Source organism: Pristis pectinata, chromosome 13, assembly GCF_009764475.1.
Source record: "Pristis pectinata isolate sPriPec2 chromosome 13, sPriPec2.1.pri, whole genome shotgun sequence".
NCBI lineage: Eukaryota > Metazoa > Chordata > Chondrichthyes > Rhinopristiformes > Pristidae > Pristis > Pristis pectinata.
In genome coordinates, this window is record NC_067417.1 from 29,530,691 (window position 1) to 29,552,064 (window position 21,374).

Below are 21,374 nucleotides of genomic sequence, written 5' to 3' on the forward strand. Positions count from 1 at the left end.
TCTATGCCTCTCATAACTTTATAAACTTCCATCTGGTCTCCCCTCAGGTCTTCAACACTCAAGAGAAAACAATCCAAGTTTGTCCAACCTCTCCTTAAAGCTAATACCCTCTAATCCAGGTAGCATACTGGTAAACCTTTTCTGCACCCTCTCCAAAGCCTCCACATCCTTCCAGTAATGAGGCAACCAGAACTGCACACAATGCTTCAAGTGTGGCCTAACCAAAGTTTTATACAGCTGCAACGTGACTTTCTGAGTCTTATACACAATGTGCCAGAAAGGCAGGTAAGGAAGACTTAGGGCAAGAAATCATTTTTCTTAGTCTTGGGGTCAGACAAGTTAACTATAGTGATGAAATAATGTTGTTCACTATATGGTTATTCACATTCAAATATAGGTTAAAATATGTAGAGTACTTACTCTAGTACTAGTGGCTCATCCGAAAAGCTCTGTCTTAGAAAGGTGAAAAGCTTTGGATCTAAGAAAAAATAAATAATATACAGCAAGCAAATGAAAACTTTGGTACAGAACTAGGTGCACAGTTTTGCTATTAAATTAACAGTATATTTTAAATTATTTTTTCCTTTTTTCTCTCCACTCCTTTGTGAGTTAAAACATAATAAAAGCATAAAATGCTGGAAACACTCAACAAGCCAGCAGCAGCATGGAAAGAGAACCAAAGTTAAGTTTTCAGGTTAAAGATTCTTTTTAAGAATTTAAAACATGTTTCTTTTCTACTATTTACTAATTCTGATGAAAGTTTCTCCTTAAACATTAAACCTGCTCATCTCTTCACAGATTTTGCCTGACCTACTGAGTATTTCCAGCACTTTCTGCTTTTAAATTATTGAATTAGATTTGATGGCTTATATTTTAAGAGAATGAAATTAGTTTGAAATAAGTAACAGCCTACTATAAAACCAAGTTACATAATTCTAATTGTGATTACATTTTTGAAAGTAAATTCTTTTTATTATTTACATTACTTAATATGAAAATTACCTAATATGAAAATAATAGGCAAAACCCTAATCACTACAGTTTAGCAACACTATGATCACTTTGCACCAACGTGGACTTGTCTCTTTTTGTTCTAATTGTGTTCTTTCTTGTAAAAATTTGGGTATAGTTTTTGTTTGTCTTGTGAATGCTGCTTAAATGATGCTATGTGTCTGTGATACTGTTGCAAGTAAGTCTTTCCATTGCACCTGTGCATACGACAGTCGACTCGAAATGTCATCGTAATTGTTTTGTGCTAATGTTATAAATATACTGTAATACATTCAAGAGAAAATTACAAAAGCCATTAATAATTTTATAAAAACCTTTTGTCCCTTAGGTAGGAAAAGTGAAAGATCTATTAGGAAAACACAAACTTACCTAATGTTTGATTAGTTCCCCAGAAAATAACAGCAGTTATGTTGTTACCAGAATGAAGAGTGAGGAGGACATCCATTTGTGAATCCCCATCATAGTCTCCTGGTACCACACTGGTAATTACTTGATCCCTGAAAGAAACAATGTACAATAATTACTTGACAATCTGTTTTTTCCTCCCAAAAAAGATATTAAAAAAAAAGCAAGAGAAGCACAATAAAATAACCACTCACTTCCATGGTATCACCACTTTTGGTTTTGGCTTGAAATAGGGTGGCTTTAAATCAGCCAACAAGATTACCAATTGATTTTCTGAAAATGAAAAAATAAAATTTAGCAATGACTAATGCAACTGTGTGTTGTATGCAATATTTATACATCACAATCAAATAGGAATTTAAATAAGTTGTCTCTTTCAACACAATATAAAGGGCTTATCTTGAAAGAATTGCTTAAAGTAAGAAGACAACGATCAATCATACTTTTTTCCTCTCTTTTGCACACAGAGTGCAGGACCAACTCAGTAGGAAATGAGAATTAAAACACAAATTGAGAAGCTGATAGGCTCTGAGGGTCTGTCATTTCTTAGGATCAGCAAAGATGTCCGAAGATTGAATTCAGACAACTGAAGGATGATTGTTTACATTGTCCTGTGACCTTAAAATATGCTTTATTTTACATAGCATGCATTTAAATGGGAAATATAAATACCACTTGCAAACAATGTTAAAGTCTAATGCATGTTGACTGGAAACAAATGCAATGAAAACTGCACAGAGAATTAAATATTTTGAAAATATCTGAGTACTTATTAAGACAATCTTTTAATCATGCAACCACAGTTCACACTCCAGAAAACATTTATTTGCTTTTTCCTAAAGCTATCCAAAACTAATGCCAGGCCTTGTATCTTTCTTTGAAACCAAGTATTTGTCATATTTTCTCTTAAAAGATTCAATAATCTAGACATGAAATTCACAATTGCCAAAAGGATTCTATGCTCCAACAATACCTGTAAAAAATTTATTGCTAGATCTCACTTTTTCAGATGCCAATTTGAAATTAATGATTTCCCTCGTCATTGGTTCAATAACCAATAAAAATAGTCTATCAAAAGCCTTCAAGATTGTTGAAGCTTTTATCTTCCTTTAGGATTTACCTGCTCCAGTGGAAATAGTGTGACTATTTCAAATTTCCTTATTATTGGTACACTATCTCTTGCACAATTTGTACAATCCAAGCCCCATTTATGATTATATTTACGTGTACATCAAATGATGCATTAGAGATCCTATATCTTGGTGTTCATTTTCTTCCTTATCCACATTCTCAATCTTCTCTTAATATCTTTACAATGATTATATACTCCATGTTTTAACTCCTAAAATGTATTATCTCATAGACTGATAAGAAAGAACAATTACTAAAAATGGAGAGAGAAAGAAAACTTGTTCTGTCATTCATAGGAACAAATGCATGTATGCACATCGGATTTTTGAATTTAATAATATTATGGGAGCTCGTTCATATGTAGGGGTGTCCATAAATTGGGCATTCATAATCTGAGGATGGCCTTATACAAAAAAAAAGCAAATTGCAATTTCTATATTTAGGAGACCTCTAAGCAACCTTCATTTTATATTCTATGCCTTATATTACAAGACCAAGGGCATTATTTGCCTCATTATGGTTGAATTCCTTCCTTGAACATGTAGTACCATAAGATTTAATGCAATAGAATCCATCCACAGGCTTGAAAATTTTAATTTTAAACATTGTGGAAAGTGTGATCAAGTTGCAATGAAGTGTTTTCAGTGTATACGCCAAAGCATATTACAACCATTATTGCACACTTATACATAAATAAACCCTTTTCTGACCCTTAAATAAACTTTCAATGTTATAGAAGACGGTTTTGAAAGTAACATCACTTCTTTGGTAAGCAATCAACATTGCTACATCTCACTAAGAACCAATTATACACATTTAGGAGATAATGCGCCAGAATGCTTTTATTCAATTTCTAGCTATATAAGCTGTATTTTAATAAAATTATGATAAAGTGTACATTATAGAGCATGAGACAATGTGGGGAATGAATTAGAGAAAAAAAGGAAGTGGCTACTGAACTTCTGAACAAGGTCTACAGTATTGCAAAACCATCAGGAGCATCTAATGCCCAGGGATTGGATTATAATGAATATGAACAACATAATTGTACATTCAAGGTCAGAAGTACAATCTACTCTTGATTATTTGAAGTGCTGTAGTTATTTTCTAATTAAATGAATAATCAAATATGAAGATAACAAAGTGTGAGATTAACACTAAAATTAATTCAAAATATTTTGTATTAAAACCAAACCTTTTAATCCTACAAAACTCTCAGTAGCACATGTACAGTAATGAACATGTGGGTGCAGTTGAAACTACTAGAATTTGAAATTTTAAGTTGATGACCTTTTTTTGGTTGAACCACAATGTTTCTAATGTTTGATAAATTATTAGAAATCCATCCAAATACATAATGATTTGACTGGTTGCAATTTGTTCAGTGACTTTTGATCAATGACATTTGATCTAATCAGCTGCTTCATTCTCAAAACATGAGCAAATTCAACAATAGATTTCTGGCACACCTCTCCACAAAGATAATCTCTGCTGGGACCCATCAAACCAGGACTATCCATCATTATTCCCTTTACTGAGGTGAAGATGCAAGGCTTCGGCCTTAAATCTAGAGGCAATAGTTTGCCAGTAGCCATTTTTCTGAAGTTCTTGCAGTTATTGCAAGTTGTTCAAAAGAGGATGCAAGGATAAACACAGCAATGATAGCCCAGTCAGTTTACTGTCAGCAGAGGGGAAACTTCAAGAAATGATAACCAAGGACAGGATTAACAATCACTTGGACATGAAGATTAGTGAAGGAAAGACAGCATGGATGTTTTAAAACTAAATTATGTTCGTCTAACTTAATATGAGTTTTTGATAAGGGGGTTAACAAGAGAAATGTAGTTGATCTGATCTATGTGTATTTCTAAAAGGAAATTTATAAAGGGAAATATCATAGGCTTGCCATAAAGATTGAAAGCAGTGGAGTAAAGGGCACATAAAAATATGGATAAAAGAAATTGGCTAAATGATGAAACAGAGGGTAATCATGAATGGTTGCTTTATAGGACTGGAGAAAAGTTTACAATGGTTTTTTCTTGTGATTGGGACTATGGCCATTGCTGTCACTCATAACTTGGATGTACAGGGCACAAGTTCCAAATTTGAGGCAAGAAAACATGGAGGTATTGTGAACTGTGAGGAGCATAATAATAGACTTTAAAAGGACATAAACTGGCTGGTGGGTTGAATGGATGTGTGGCAGATGAAATTTAACAGAGCAGAATTCCAAAAGGTTACTGGAATAGAGAGATGCTGTATTTATTTATTTGTTCATTTTTCTATATCGAGGCATCACGATCAAGGCTAGCATTAATTCCCATCCCTAATTGCCCTCGAGAAGATAGTGGTGATTTAACACCTGCAGTTCTTCTGGTGAAGGCACTTGTACAATGTCACTGGGTGAGGAGTTCCAGAATTTAGACCCAGAGATAAAAAGGACCTGCAACATATTTCCAAATCAGATTGGTGTACAACTTGGAGGGAAACCTGCAGGGTGTGGTGTTTGCACGTGACTGCTACCCTCGGTGGAAGAGGTCATTGGATTGGGAGGTGCTGTTTGCACAGCATTGGTAAATAACTGCAGTGCACTTTGTAGTTAGTTCACACTGCCACTGGAAGAGGGAATAAATGTTTAGAATTACAGATGGTGTACCAATCAAGCAGTCTTATTTGCCCTGGATTGTCCCCAACACATCAGGGAGGGGGAAGATACCAGAAGTTTTTTCAGATATCTAAAAAGAGAGGCAAAAGTGGAATTTGTAGGATGTCTACGGGATGGCTTTTTAGAGCAGCTTGTGGTCAAGCGCCCTTGGGAAAAGGCAATTCTGGATGTGGTGTTGTGAAATGGACCAGACTTGATGAGGGAGCTTAAGGTAAAGGAACCTTTAGGAGGCAGTGATCATAATATGATAGAATTCACCCTGCAGTTTGAGAGAGAGAAGCCAAAATCAGACGTATCGGTATTACAGTTGAGTAAAGGTAACTACAGAGGCACGAGAGAGGAGCTGGCCAAAGCTGATTGGAAGGGGACCCTAGCAGGGATGATGGTAGAGCAGCAATGGCAGGAGTTTCTGGGAGTAATTTGGAAGATGCAGGATCAGTTCATCCCAAAGAGCATTCTAAAGGGAGGATGAGGCAACCGTGGCTGACAAGGGAAGTCACAGATAGCATAAAAGCAAAAGAGAAGGCATACAATATTGCAAAAATTAGTGGGAAGCTAGGGGATTGGGAAGCTTTTAAAAATCAACAGAATGCAACTAACAAATCAATAAGGGGAGAAAAGATGAAATATGAAGGCAAGTTAGCCAATAAGAGAGGATACCAAAAGTTTTTTCAGATATATAAAGAGTAAAAGAGAGGCAAGAGTGGACATCGGACCGCTGGAAGATGATGCTGGAGAGGTAGTAATGAGGAACAAAGAAATGGCGGACGAACTGAATAAGTATTTTGCATCAGTCTTCACTGTGGAAGACCGCAGCAACATGCCAGAAATTTAAGAGAGTCAGGGGTAGTCGCTATTACTAAGGAGAAGGTGCTTGGGAAAGTGAAAGGTCTAAAAGTGGATAAGTCACCTGGACCGGATGGACTACATCTCAGGTTTCTGAAAGAGGTAGCTGAAGAGATTGTGGAGGCATTAGTAGTGATCTTTCAAGAATCACTAGATTCAGGAATGGTTCCAGAGGACTGGAAAATCACAAATGTCACTCCACTCTTTAAGAAGGAAGAGAGGCAAAAAGTCAGAAATTATAAGCCAGTTAGCCTGACTTCAGTGGTTGGTAAGATGTTAGAATCCATTATTAAGGATGAGGTTTCTGGGTACATGGAAGCTCATGATAAAATAGGCCGAAGTCAGCATGGTTTCCTTAAGGGAAGATCTTGCCTGACAAATCTGTTGGAATTCTTTGAGGAAGTAACAGGCAGGACAGACAAAGGAGTGTCAGTGGACGTTGTTTTCTTGGATTTTCAGAAGGCCTTTGATAAGGTGCCGCACACGAGGCTGCTAAACAAGTTAGGAGCCCATGATATTACAGAAAAGGTACTAGCATGGACAGAAGATTGGCTGACTGGCAGAAGGCAAAGAGTGGGAATGAAAGGGGCCTTTTCTGGTTGGCTGCCGGTGACTAGTGGTGTTCCGCAGGGGTCAGTGTTGGGTCCGCTACTTTTCACGTTATATGTTAAAGATCTGGATGATGGAATTGAGGACTTTGTGGCCAAGTTTATGGATGATGCAAAGATAGGTGGAGGGGCAGGTAGTGTTGAGGAAGCAGAGTGTCTGCAGAAGGACTTGGACAGGTTGGGAGAATGGATAGAGAAGTGGCAGATGGAATACAGCATAGGGAAGTGTATGGTCATGTACTTTGGTAGAAGGAATAAAGGCGTAGACTATTTTCTAAATGGGGAGCGAATTCAGAAATCAGAGCTGCAAAGGGACTTGGGAGTCCCAGTGCAGGATTCCCTAAAGGTTAACTTGCAGGTTGAGTCGGTAGTAAGGAAAGCAAATGCAATGCTAGCATTCATTTCACGAGGACTAGAATATAAAAGCAAGGATGCAATGCTGCGGCTTTATAAGGTGTTGGTCAGACCACATTGTGAGCAGTTTTGGGCCTCATATCTAAGGAAGGATATGCTGGCATTGGAGAGGGTCCAGAGGAGGTTTATAAGAATGATCCCAGGAATGAAAGGGTTAACGTACAAGGAGCATTTGATGGTTCTGGGCCTGTACTTGCTGGAGTTTAGAAGAATTGGGGGGGGGTGGGGGTGGAGGCTGAAACCTACCAAATATTGAAAGGCTTGGATAGAGTGGATGTTTCCAGTAGTGGGAGAGTCTAGGACCAGAGGGCACACCCTCAGAATAGAAGGATGTCCCTTTAGAGCTGAGGAGCAGGAATTTCTTTTGCCAGAGAGTAGTGAATCTGTGGAATTCATTGCCATGAACGGCTGTGGAGGCCAAGTCATTGGGTATATTTAAAGTGGAGGTTGATAGGTTCTTGATTAGTAAGGGTGTCAAAGGTTACGGCGAGAAGGCAGGAGAATGGGTTTGAGAAGGAAAAATAAATCAGCCATGATTGAATGGCGGAGCAGACTCAAAGGACCAAATGGCCTAATTCTGCTCCTGAGGTCATGGTCTTATTGAGCTATTTGAGTGTTTTTGGAGCTGCACTCATCACTGCAAATGTTCCACTCTGAACTATGCTTTCTAGAAAGCGGAAAACCTTGAGGTGTCACGAGGTGAGTCACTCACTACAGGACATCCAGCCTCTGAGCATATTTATATGCTTATTGTTCCATATATGGGCATCGCTTTCAAGGCTGGCATTACTTCCTATCACTAATTGCCCTTGAGCGGGTAATAGTGACTGAACTTCGGCTTTTCTTCTGTGGAGGTACTTGGACAGTGCTGCTGGGCAAGGAATTCCAGAACTTCGACCCAGGGACCAACCTTGACAGTTTTGCCCAGATATTAAAAATGAACAAATAAAATAAATACAGCACAAGGTAGGTATGTACGTGGTTGGTCAAGTTGAATTTCTGCTGAACAATGACTCTGAGAATGTTGATTGGGGAACGGAATTGATAATGACATTGAATGTTAAGGGCAGATAATCAGGAATGACCATTATTTAGCATTTTTATGATACGAGCACTATTTACCATCGTTATATTGTGCATCAACAATTAAGTGGGGCAGAGGAAGCTGAGAAAGTGATTTTAAAAAGGGCACATGGGTTTTATAAATAGAGGCATAGAAAAGAAGAGCAAGGGAATCATGATGAACTTTTACAAAACATTGGTTTTGCCAAAATTGGAATATTGCATTCAGTTCTGGATATCATACTTCAGGAGAAAAAAAAGGGGCTGCAGATTTACTGGAAGGCTTCCAGGGATGAGGGACTTCAGTCATGTGGATAGATGGGAGAAACTGAGATTGTTCCCCTTGGAAGAGAGGACCGTGTGAGGGGGATCTCATTGATTCATACACACAGAAACAGCCTTCAGCCTGACTTGTCCATACCAACTGAGATACCTATCAAAGCTGATCCCATTAGGCCCATATCCCTTTATTCCTTTCTTATCCATGTACCTGTCCAAATGCTTTTTAAACGCTATGATTGTACCTACTTCCACCACCTCCTCTGACAGCTCATTCCAGATACCAACTACTTTCTTTTGTGAGAAATTTACCCCTCAGATCTCCTTTAAATATTTTTCTTCTCACCTTAAACCCATGTCCTTTAGTTTTAAGTTCCCCTACCCTTGGAAAAAGACAGTGACTTTCTACCCTATGTCCTTCACAATTGTATAAGCTTCTCTAAGGTCACCCTCAGCCTTCTGCACTCCTATGAGAACAATCCCAGTCTATCCAATCTCTCCTCTAACTAAAAGTCCTCCAGTCCAAACTGAATCTCTTGGATTCTGATATAGATATTTAAGAGCATGACCGAACAGATGGAGAGAAACTGTTGGAAAGTTCAAGAACCAAAAGGACACAAATTTAAGTGAGAAATAGAAGAACCACAAGTGACAAGAGAACAAATTAAGAAAAACAGAGCATGTAGCTTGGATCCAAAATGCACTGCCACGGATGGTTAGTGGAGGCAGATTCAATCACAACACTCAAAAGAGAACTGGTTAAGTAAATGAAAGGAATAAACAGACAGAGAAGGACAAGCTAATTACTCAAACAGAGCCACTACATACTGAATGGGCCATATAGCCTCGCCCTGTGCTGTAACCATTCTGTGATTTCTGATCTGTTTACATCTGGTAACTCAACTATCTCAGATATTCATATCGTCATAAAGCATGGAAACAGAGTCTTCAGCTCACCAAGTGTATGTCAACCATCAAGCATTCACTTACACTAATCCCATTTTATTCTCCCTATATTTCCATCAACTCCCCATAGATTCCACCATTCACTTATATGCTAGGGGGAACTTACATGGCCAATTTACCTATCAATCCATGTCTTTGGGATGTGGGAGGAAACTGGAGCACCCAGAGGAAATTCACATGGTCACAGGGAACATGCAGACCCCACAGACAGGACCCAAGCTCTGCGCTGAATCCAAGTTGCTGGCATTGTGAAGCAGTGGCTCTGCCAGCTGTGCCACTATGGCACCCTTATTGCACAAGGCTTTAGCTAAACAATCCATCCTACTAGTAGTCTGTATAATTCTGCATGAAACAAAGTCCACAAAGAGATTGGCTTTCTGTTCAGTGTGCCAAAAGAATTACAATATCACAACATAAACTTTGTGATTAGCTTCAGAACTTGCTTCTTCTGTCATATTAGATATTGCCCAACAGCACACTGAAAATTACAGCACAATAACCTTGTCAAAACCACTTATTTGTAAATGCCTTTTCCCACTTCTCAGGTCATTTTGGATGATAAATATAATTCTGAGTCAATGCATTTTTCTTATTAGTTATTCACAGAGGTGTGCACTATTGTTAAGGCTAGCATTTAATTTCAATGTCTGATTGCACCTTGAATTGAGTAACTCATTGGTCGTTTCGGAGGTGAATCAGGAATCTCAGAAGTCAGAGTATCAAATTTCCTGCCCAAAAAGAAATTAAGCCATCTGGTAGCTTTGTGATCACTTTAATTATAATTCTCCAGATTCTATGGTTGGATCCAAACTCTTATCTGTAGATAAATAGATCAAAACTCTGGACACTCTGGTGTTTGTACTACAATATATCATATTTCATATTGGTTAATGTTATAAGTATGCTAAAGATTCTCCAAAACATTGTATGATGTTTTTAATTGCTTGAAATTGCTGAAATCTAGTTGCTTAGCTACATAACCATAGCTCCCACTTAATACAAAGCTATAATTTTGAACATGTGCAAATTATTTTGAAATATTAATTGAAAACTATTCAACAAAGGACTAATCAGCCAGTCAAATGTTGGGGCAGTTTGCAGATTAGGAAGGAATCCGGAGGCCAATACTTTGGGGAACAGGGACATGACCAAAGCAAGTTAGCTCAGAGTTGAACAATCCTTTAACTATTGACCTGTTACAATTGAAATAAACAAAAATATACTTTAGTCCTCAATATCTGACAGAACTACTTTTAACTATAACGTAGCTTCCACATTCCTTTCCCTGAACATCGTAACGTAATGTCTAAACCACACCTTGTTACTTAATAAATCAACTAGAAACACAATCAGCCTTGCAATTCCAGTAGAACTCATAGAGATGTTTTGATAACAATAGATCTAGTATGTAAATAAACATGAGTACCAGCATATACCCTCCTCACCTGTCATCTTTAGTACAATAAGATGCAGACTGACAAAGCTTGCTTCGAACTACTCACTTGCTCTGATCAGAAAGATGTCGGTTTGTTTGTCCGAGTTGAAGTCTCCGAAAGCGGCCACGGCTCCCCATGCCTCCGACCCGAAGAGCTCGTCAGTAACCTCCTGCAACGCGGAGACACCGGGCTGCCGGAGTAGAAAGCCGGCGGCGGACAGGACCAGGCTGAAGATGAACGTGGGGCCCATGGCCGGGCAGAGGTAGAGCAGCCCGGCCGCAGACACCTAGCAACGCACAAACTACTTTACGGCCGCAAACCACCACAGCCTTACGGCTAACTGCGCTGCACTACGACAGGCCGCCCGATCAAACGGGGCAATGTCGCGTCACCAAACTAAAACTAATAAGGATACCGTACACACTTAAAAAGGAAAGTTGACGCAGGTTGTCTCGAAAACTTTGGTGGGGAGGGGAACGCTTCGCGACAGTGCCGTCTGGGAGAAACTTTGAACCAGTATGGATGATTTGCGTTGGATATTGACAGATTTCAGAAAGAGATCGAAACGTGCAGGTTTGCAATAAATAAGTTGATTGAGTGAGAAAACATTCACGGTGGTGTCTGGTTTGCATCTTGGGCTCGTTTTTGGCCGTGTTTGACTTTTCACTTGGTGCTGTCCTTGCTTAAGTTTCTGTTCCTGGTTTAACACAATATGTCTTGATTGCAGCTCTAAGCATGCCCAGTATGTGAATGCCTATGCGTATATATGCAGAGATGGAAAGTAGATTATTTTTTTGCATTATTGTACAAAGCACGTTGGGCCTTTGGTGGATTGTAGAACGTCTGTTCAAGTTGCATTGGCCGTGAATGTTGGTTCCGTTGGTATTTCCAGGGCTTTGCATGTAGTTTCCAAATGCCCCTTTTATACTCTCCGTATCTGATCTTTAACGAAAACCGGGAAACAGCTATTAAAGCATAATTAAAATATTTTTGATAAAACTATGCCTACTAATCTTATTTAACAGTCTAAGCATAAATGTCCTAGATTATTTTGACATTTCCTAATTACTTCTACGATTACTGCCTGAACTATAACCTTCTCTGAGAGGGTCACATAACTTCTGAATCGTCTGGGCTTTCCTGTTAAATGATTTAACCTCCTGAAATTTTAATTGGCACGAACGCACAACAGGCTGCATTTGCAATGTGTAAAGAAAATTCATACAGCCATGTGCCAATTGCGTTGAGAGAGCAACATTTTATTTCAATATAAAAAAATTATTTCCTAATATGACCTATAAAACAATGTATTTAAAGGCACGTATTTGAAATAATCATGTTCTATTACAAAAACCTTAATGTAAATGGCTTCTACCCTTCATTCTCTCCATTTCTGTCTATGACTTAAATTTTGTTACATTTTTCGTATTTACTACATTGTTACTGCTTTTACCTTGTACAATATTTTCCAAAAATGGAATATATCAAAATAAACCCAATGTTAAACGAAAGTGTTGACTTTAAATTCGCAACTAATTGCTGATTTATTTACAAATGTGCATTGTGATCAGTTGCAATGTTGGAAAATGTAACGGTAAATGCATGTGTGTTTATTGATGTCAGTGCAAAAAAAGTTTACTAATTTGGCTTGTGTGAGTTAATTATTTAACCTGTGTGAATTGCTGTAATGTACTGCAGCAAGAGAAGCCTGTTTTTGAAAGTTGAAAATGGAGGTAACCAACTTTGATGACAACCCCACCTACATTCATAATTGCACACCACTGGGTAAGTTGCTATTGTTTAATTACTGAAATTAACATTTATTTCACCATGGACATACTTGAAATATTCCTGTCATCTTCAAATGTTTATAAATTTGTTGGGTAGGGTAGTGCATTTACTGGTCCAGTAACTTTGTTAACTTAAAAAGTCCAGTAACTTCTCTTCAGTTTCCAAGAATACAGGTATGAAGTACTTTATCCATGGTCTTTACCATCTGCTCATCCCCACTAAGAATCTGGGTTTTGAATACAGTACTAGATTTTTTTTTAATGGAGCAGTCTTCAGTGACTAGAAAAGAAACAAAGTATTTTGTAAAGCTCAGTTATTGGACAGAATCTCATTGACTAGCACCAGCTTTGTGTCTCCATGAGGGGGGAAAAGCATTGAGTGTTTAAGATGATTCCTGGGTTTTAAAGTTGCATATGGATTGCAGTCTTGTGAAAGTTGGTTTCAAGATAGAACATTTCTATTTCTTTTCAGTGTAGGCTTATTGTGCCCATAGTACAACTGAACTTTTGATACAGATAGTTTCTTAACTCTTGTTCATGTTTGAAGTTAATATTTTTTCCATTAGTTTCCCATTTGTAAGCTTAAGGGAGCATAATTGCCAGCAATATTTCTAATGTATTTTATAATTTAGACAAATCTGAAGATGGAGAGTTGATCAGGATAGTTACCGTACAAAGGCATAGGTACCACATCAAGGAAGTTGGGGCATTGACCTGCTTTCATCATAGAAAGTTTTGACTAGCTATCTAGTTTTAGACATTTAATGTTCATTTGACAAAAAATGTGAAGTATCCACTTCCACCATACTGTTTGTTTATTGGAAAATAATAAATGAATGTCGCCATAGAAGATAGGGGGTAGTGGAGAAGGGGTGTTATTCTGACTAGTGGTCTGTAATCAGTGGTGTTCTGTGGGGATAGGGACAAACACCTGTTGTTTGTGATGTATATAAATAATTTAGCTTTAAATGTAACTGGGCCAAATAGAAAGTTTGCAGATGCAAAAATAAAAAGGCAAATTGTGGATAGAGGAAAGTTGTCAAAGGATACAGCAGGATATAGATCAGTTGGAAATGTGGGTGGAGTTTAATCTGGACAAATGTTGTACTTTGGGAGGCCAAATATGAGGAAAGCAGACAGTAAATGGCAGGACTCTTAAGAATATTGATGCACAGAGGGATCTTGGGGTCGAAGTCCATTGCTCCCTGAAAGTGGCAACACAAGTAGATAGAATGGTAAAGAAAGGTGTGAGGCATATTTACTTTCATTGGTTGGGGCATTGAATATAAACGTCAATGTTACAGCTGTATAAAAATTTGGTTTGGCCACATTTGGAGTATTGTTTACAGTTCTGATTGCAACATTATAGGAAGGATGTGGAGGCTTTGGAGAGGGTGCAGAAGAAGTTCACCAGGATGCTGCCTGGATCAGAGTATTAGTTATAAGGAGAGGTTGGACAAACTTGGATTGTTTTCTCTGGAGCATCAGAGGTTGCGGGGAAACCTGATAGTATATAAAAATTATGTGGATAATCTGAGTCTTTTTCCCAGGGTAGAAATATCAAGTACTAGAGGACATAGCTTTAGTGGGGGTGGGTGGGTGCAATTTAAAAGAGATTTACAAGACAAGGTTTTTTTTTTACTTGGGGAGTGGTGAATACCTGGAACACACTGCCAGGAGAAGTGGTGGAAGCAGATGTGGTAGCAATGCTTAAGAGGCATATAGACAAGTATATGAACAGGCAGGGAATGGAGGGATATAGACCACGTGCTGGGAGATGGGATTAGTTTAAACTGGCGTCATGGTCGGCACAGACATCGTGGGCTGAAGGGCCCGTTCCTGTGAAGTACTGTTCTTTTTACCTTCTATGTAACAAGTAAAGAATAGTTGATTGCCCTCAGGCTAAAGGAGAGGAAACAATGATGGCATTTCTATGCTGTATTATTACAAAATTCCGCAATGTTTCCAAGAGGAAGTAAAAGAAATTGTCCCACCACACTCTTCTGGTCTCATTTGTATGACTCTTAGTAAAACCTAGAAATGTGTAAAGGAATAAAGAAATCAAAACCCGCATGATGAATTTGTTAAAATAGCAAATAAAAGACTGATCTTTGGGATCAAGATAATAGTATTCTTTCATCCTAGCTGGTTAATCTATGAAGTGTTATTCACAGATGGTCTAATGTCTAGTATTTGGCTGCAATACTTGTTTCTCTTAACACCACCAGGCCAAAATTCAGGAAAATCAAATAAACTGCAGATGCTGGAAATCTGAAATAAAAACAGAATATGCTGGAAATACTCAACAGGTCTGATGGCATCTATGGGAAGAGAAATGGAACTAATGTTTTTGGGCCAAAGAACTGGGAAGAAGACAAAAGAAGCTTGTTATGCTGCAGGGAGGGTTGGTAGGCAGGGGGAATGTGTACAATGGGGTAAAACCAGGGTGACTGAGGATGAGGTGTAAACAAGGTTATTTGGTCAATGAATGAATGAGAGCAGTTCGAGAGTGACATATACAAAAGAACATGGGCAAAAACGTGGGAGCTGTGAAACGCAGAGCAGGAGGACCTGCCCAGCAGGTTGTGTTGGGCATGTCCTCCACTTCCAGCAAGGGGGAAGGGGGGGATCCCAATAAATAAACTGAGCTGATATCACAGATGGATGACAGATACAGACAGAAATCAAGTTTCCTGATGTTGTAGAATTATGTACAAGTCCAGAAGTGTGCATTTGACAACTCAAACTTGGATTTCACAGGACTAATTATTATTGAGGATCTCTTTAGATTGTTACTTGTTATCTCAATATACTCTCCAGCTTGTACTAAAATGGAGGAAGTAAAGCAGGAGGAATAACTTGGTCTCTTTCTTCTTGCTGTACATTTTTTTCTAAGATTCAATTGTAATTTATTGATATGCATACAAAATGTGGCATCAAAGTTTTTTTAAAAACAAAATACAGAATTGGCATAGTACCTTTGGAATTAGAACATGCAAATTTGTGGAGCATTACATGTTGTTTTCATGAAGTGAATGGCGGATTGAGTTAACAAAAAATGTGAATGATAAGGATAATTCACATATTTGTATAATGCAACACTAGGAACTGCAGAGATCCAGTGATACTTGGGGTACTATATCTAAAAATCAACATGGCAGTGGCATACAAAAAAGGCTAATGAAAAGTTAGTGAAATTACCACATCTGGAATCCTGTGCATTGTATTCAACTGCTCATCGTAGAAAGGATATATTAATCTTGAAGGAGTGCAACAGAGATTCAACAGAATGTTGTTGGGGTTTTAAGAGACTATATAGAAGGTTAGGAGTCAATTTTGATTGAGGTTTTAGGATTTTTGAAAGAAATTGACAGAGACGCAGAGAGAAAATTCTCTGGTTGAGAAGTTGAGCTAAAGAGGATTAACAGCAATATCAGGAGAGGAATTAGGAATCAGTTCTTCACTCTCATGGCGGTGGTGATCCTGAACTCTTTCAAAAACTTGTAGGTATGAGCTCAATTAATAGTTTTAAACATACAATAAATTAGCTAGAAGTATGGAGCTAAGACAAGTGAATGCTTTTGGGAGGGAAATTGGTTATGACCCTATTGAATGGGAGAACAAGCTTGAGAGGGTTGAATGGCTACTTTTCCTCCTCTCCTAACTCATAGGTACTTAAAGCACAGTCAATCTGATAATTATTATTTCAGAACTAAAGACTAACGGGGTACAAGTCCTTGTGGAAAACCAACCTTGCTTGGAGAATTTTAAGTGGACCTCATTCCAACTTCAGTACAATTTAATTCAGAAGATCAAAGCTCCATTCTTCTTTCTTGCCTTTAGTTTCCTTATGAAGTTGGCTAATTTCATTTGCTGGTTTGGGTTAATTGCAACCACTACTGCTTTTAGTTTACCTCAACCTGGTGAGGATAGGCCTTCAGACAAGACACTTGTGGATCACTTGTACAGAATGGCTCTTTCTTGGATTCATAGCCATACGGTGATAAATGATGTATATCACAGCACTGAAATATTTTGAAATGGATGCATTTCAAGACCTCATTGACATTCTGTTCACACAACCTGTGGATCACCACAAAACAAGTAATTGTTTCTTATAGTGTGATGGACATGTGGGTGGCAATGATGCTGTTGATACAAGCTTTAAGATTTCTCAAAAGGTGCCTTCCATCAATTGGCAAACTGCTTGTATGTGATGCTTTTGTACATGAGTGATCATTTACAACTCTGAGTTCAGCAAAGACTTTCCAAAATATACACATTCAAGTGAAAAGGAGCACTCTTTGGGAAATCTCATGAAAGATCACTTTGATCTGTATTGCATTTTGAAATAATATTTGAGAAATTTTGACTCTGTCAACTATGTTGGGAGAGAATACACACTAGATTTCCTTTTTAATAGATGTAGGGGGGAATAAAAGGGAATAAAATAAATGTGTCAGTGTTTAATATTTTAGTTGAGGAAATACAAGTAGAAAGTAAATCAATAAGTATGAACTTTCTCTTTAAAAGAGCTGAGCTACAAATGTATTTTATCTTTCACTCAGAAGAAGACAGAAAACCTCACGGAAATGGTGGAGGACAGGGCTACAGTGAATGAGGAGATGAAAAAAATGTAGCATAGCGTAAAATGTATTCAAGAGACCAATAGGACTGAAAGCCAATACATTTCCAGGACCTGACAACCTACATCTCAAAGTTTTGAAACAGTTGGCAGTGGATGTGATGCATGCACTGATGGTCATTTTCCAAAATTGATTCCAGAAAGGTTCCCACAGATTGGAAAGTAGCTGCTGTAGCCCCACTATATAAGGAAGGGAGAAGATGGGAATCTGCAGATGAGATAACCTGACATCAGTTGTAGGGAAAATACTGGAATCTAATAGTATTAATTTAGTGGTAATTGGGCAAATAGAAAACTGGGTTAGTTGGAGTTGACATTGATATGAGTAGGAAATCACTTTAGACAGATCTATTTTTGAGGTGGTTCTGGGCATTCTGGATAAGGGGGAATCAATGGATGTGGTATATTTATAATTTTAGGAGGTCATCAAAAAAGGTGCTATTCACAAGGTTGTTAACAAAATTAGAGCTGTAGAATTGGAAGTAACATACTAATGTGGTTTGAGGATATGTTACTATCAGAAAATGAGAGTAGGTCATTTTTGGATTGGGAGATTCTGACTGGTGTATTGCTGTAGGATTAGTGGTGGGCACTAACCATTCACAATCTATGTCAATGATTTAGATCAAGTAAAAGATGTCTTAAGTTTTTCTGGATGGGTTCTGAGGGCAATTTGGAGATTGAGGTATGGACAAGCTATATGAATGGCCAAGGATGTGGCAGATAAAATATATTGTGGAAAATTGTAAAGTCCTCTACTTTGATAACAAAAAATTGTACAACACGGTAATTTGTAAGTGGTGAAAGACTGAAGGTGTTGAGAGGGCCTTGGTTGCCATGTACACAAAGCACTGAAAGTTAACTTGTTGGTACAGTGAGCAATTAGGAAGACAAATGTAATGTTGTTGCCCTTATTTCAAGAGGATTTGAGTACAAGGATAAAGACTTCTTACTAAAATTTTGTAGGACCTCAGTGAGACCACAGCTGGAGTGGAATTGGAATTGGAATTTTCAATTCCCCCTTCATTTTCTTCAAGTATTCAGTATTGGGCAGGTGCAATATTTAAACAATAAGGTTGTTGCTTAACTGCAGGATATTTAATTAGTTAGCCAGACAATTAAACACCTTTTTTTCCCAGAGTATTTAAGGGCATATAATGTTAACAGGCATCTTTTTTTTGATGTGCATTAAATTAGTCCTGCATTATGATACTAATATGCATTGATACTTTTCTGTACCATTTGTTCTATCTGCTGATGTGATTGAAAAATATAGTCTCATTTTTCTTTAGATTCTGTGTATGAACCTGCTAAAACTGTACTCCAGGCACCGGAGGATGAAAGTTTGTCAGACAAACTTGACAGATATTACAAATATGGTAAGATCTTACAATGCAAATTTTAAAGTTCTAACTTTCTATTTGTAATATGTTAATTATTTTCTGCAGAGAAGTTGGATGTTTAAGCAATCAGTCCTTGGGCATAAACAAAAGGTGCAAATAAGGGAAAAGCAACCAATCACCTTATGATTGTGGATCACTTTGCAAAAAGCTATCATGTTGCCTTCCCTTGCATCAGGGTTACTGATCTTCTTTTGTAGGATGACATGAAATAACAGGGTCATGTGTGTCTAGATTTCTTGGTAAGCTGTTACCACAAGAACAATGGTAGATCAGCAGAAAGAAATTGCATTTATATGCAGTAAAACTCTGATAATCTAATATCCTATTTGGAAATCCTTATGGTTCTGATTCCTGTGCTCTCTGTAAACTTGCCTCGTTCATTGGAAAATTTATTATATTACCATGTAACATTTTTTTAAAAAAGTGAATTGAAAGTGTGTTGGTGTATTAATATGAATAACGTTCAATAGTTGGGAAAGTCTGCCAGTCTGGTACCACCAAAAGCCTGTGGATGTCAGTTTAATGGAATTTTATTATATTGCATTATTACATTCTTAGGACTTTCAAACTATGCTTTGCAGCCAGCAAGTTGTATTTAAGAGGTAGTCGCTGTCCCTATTTAGGTAAAACCTAGATTGCCTAATTTGTGTGAAACAATATTTCACAAAAAAGATAACAGATAAATTACTAATTTGTTTTTTTATGGTGATTCGGGGGGGGAAATTGACCAAGGCAAATGAGAAATTTCTGCTTTTTTAAAAAAAATTTTGCCATGACAGTTTTTATTTTTATTTAGTCATTTTTTGGGACTTGGCTGTCACTGGCAAGACCAGCTTTTATTGCTCGTGCCTTCTAGTCCTTGAGAAGCTAGCAGAGGCTAGCTTCCTTTGGGTGATGATTAGTCCTGCAGTCTTTCAGGTGATGACTAGGGTTGGGGGAGAGAGTTCCAGAGTTCATATTCAGCAATGATGAAGGAATTCAATATATTTCCAAGTCAGATGATGTGTGACTCAGAAGGGAACATGCAAGTGGTTTTAAGGCATTTGAAGTTTTTGTCCTTTTTTAGTGGTAGAGGTCAAGGTTTGTGATGGTGCTGCTGAGCAACCTGGGCAAGTAACTGTGGTGCATTTGTAGATGGTACACATTGCAGCCCAATGGGTTAGTGGTGGATAGAGTGAATGCTCACGGTGGCATATGAGATGCCTGTCAAATAGATTGCTTTGTCCTGGATGCTGTCAGGTGGCTTGAAGTGTTGTTGGGTGGGGAGTTCAAGAATTTAGACCCAGCAATGAAGAATACCAGTGAAATATTTCCAATTTGGGATTGTGTGTGGCTTGGAGGGGAACCTGCATATGGTGCTATTCCCATCCACCTGCTGCCTTTGTCCTTCTTGGTGTAGAGGTCATGAGTTAGGGAGATGCTTATTTGGGAGTAGCCTGGGCAAGTAATTGCAGTGCATTTTGTGGATGTTACACACTGAAGCCACTGTGAGCCAGTGGTGGAGGGATTGAATACTTAGGGTGGTAGAAGGCATGCCAATCAAGTGGGTTTTTTCTTGTTCCAGTTACTTGACAGTTATTGGAAGTGCACTTGTTCAGGCTAGTGGGAAGTATTCCGTCATGCTCCTGACCATTGCGTTGTAGATGATGGAAAGACCTTGTGATGTCAGGAGTTGAGTCACTTGCTGAGGGATTCCCAGTATCTGACATGTCCTCGTAGTCATGGTATTATGTGGCTGGTCCAGTTGAGTTTCTGGTCAATGTTGACACCCAGATTATTTAATCAATTTCTGGCATTGTGGGTCAGTTGCTTTCCTCACAAAATGTGAGATGTCATCCCTGGGTAATAAACACCCAATTTATGGATATCTGTACCCAAACAAGTTCCCATAAATTCAAAAGGCTAACGTATATACATATGTTCTTCCCTACGAACAGCAGAACTAATTTCCTTTATGCACTGGGTAAAATGAGAACACTTGACAGCAACACAGCTCCAGTCTCCTGCATGAATGCCAGCCATCTTTAGAGTGCCATATGGAATAGCAGCATGTGATTCTTTACAAATGTTATATTATACTGTACAATTCTTACAGTATTTTGCCATTACCATGCCCCCCCAAGCAAAAAAATTATATGTGATGGTAGTGTATCAAAGAAAATGAAAACCATCACAAAGAAGTTAAAATGGATGTAATTAAGCTATTGAAAAGGGGGAAGTGCCATCGGAAATTGCTGAGTGTTGGGTTTTGGTTGGTACCATCATAAAGAACCAAAACACTCATTCTTAAGCATGTTAAATGATTGGACCTGGTGCAGGCTACTATCGTTACAAAGCAGTTTAATAATTGAGATTGAAAAAAGGTTGGTGATTTGGCTTGAAGATCAAAATCAATGCAAATACCCGTTAGCCTGATGATTATTCAAGAACAATCAAAGAGCCTGTTCAAAGATTTGAAGAGAACGTGATAATGAAGGGAAGAATTTGTTCTGAGTAGAGGGTGGTTTAACAGATTTAAAGCAAGGGCTAATTTACATAACATTAAAATGTAAGGGGAAGCAGCGAGTGATGACCATGCTGCAGCAAGTGCATTTTCTGATAATTTGCCCTAACTTTGTTCATGGTTTCGAGGTTTTTCTGAGACGAATAAAAAATGTGAGGGAGAAAGTGGTGGCCTTGGCAATTAACTTCAGTTTGATATTAATGAAGATGA

General features: G+C 38.1%; 2 protein-coding genes across 2 annotated transcripts in view; one reads left to right on the top strand and one right to left on the bottom strand.

Moving 5' to 3' along the window:
• The window catches only part of itfg1 (integrin alpha FG-GAP repeat containing 1), a 157,996-nt gene extending 146,780 nt beyond the window's left edge, over positions 1-11,216 (bottom strand). Inside the window, exons 1-4 of the mRNA XM_052028085.1 lie at positions 10,890-11,216; positions 1,611-1,689; positions 1,381-1,508; positions 421-478 (exon numbers count right to left, since the gene is read on the bottom strand). Coding sequence (XP_051884045.1) covers positions 421-478; positions 1,381-1,508; positions 1,611-1,689; positions 10,890-11,073 — 449 coding nt within the window. The 5' untranslated portion in view covers positions 11,074-11,216. The remainder of the gene's footprint in view (positions 1-420; positions 479-1,380; positions 1,509-1,610; positions 1,690-10,889) is intronic.
• Positions 11,217-11,233: 17 nt separating this feature from the next.
• Positions 11,234-21,374, top strand: part of phkb (phosphorylase kinase, beta) — a 195,110-nt gene continuing 184,969 nt past the window's right edge. The window contains 3 exon segments of the mRNA XM_052028086.1: positions 11,234-11,396; positions 12,522-12,608; positions 18,551-18,637. Coding sequence (XP_051884046.1) covers positions 12,551-12,608; positions 18,551-18,637 — 145 coding nt within the window. The 5' untranslated portion in view covers positions 11,234-11,396; positions 12,522-12,550.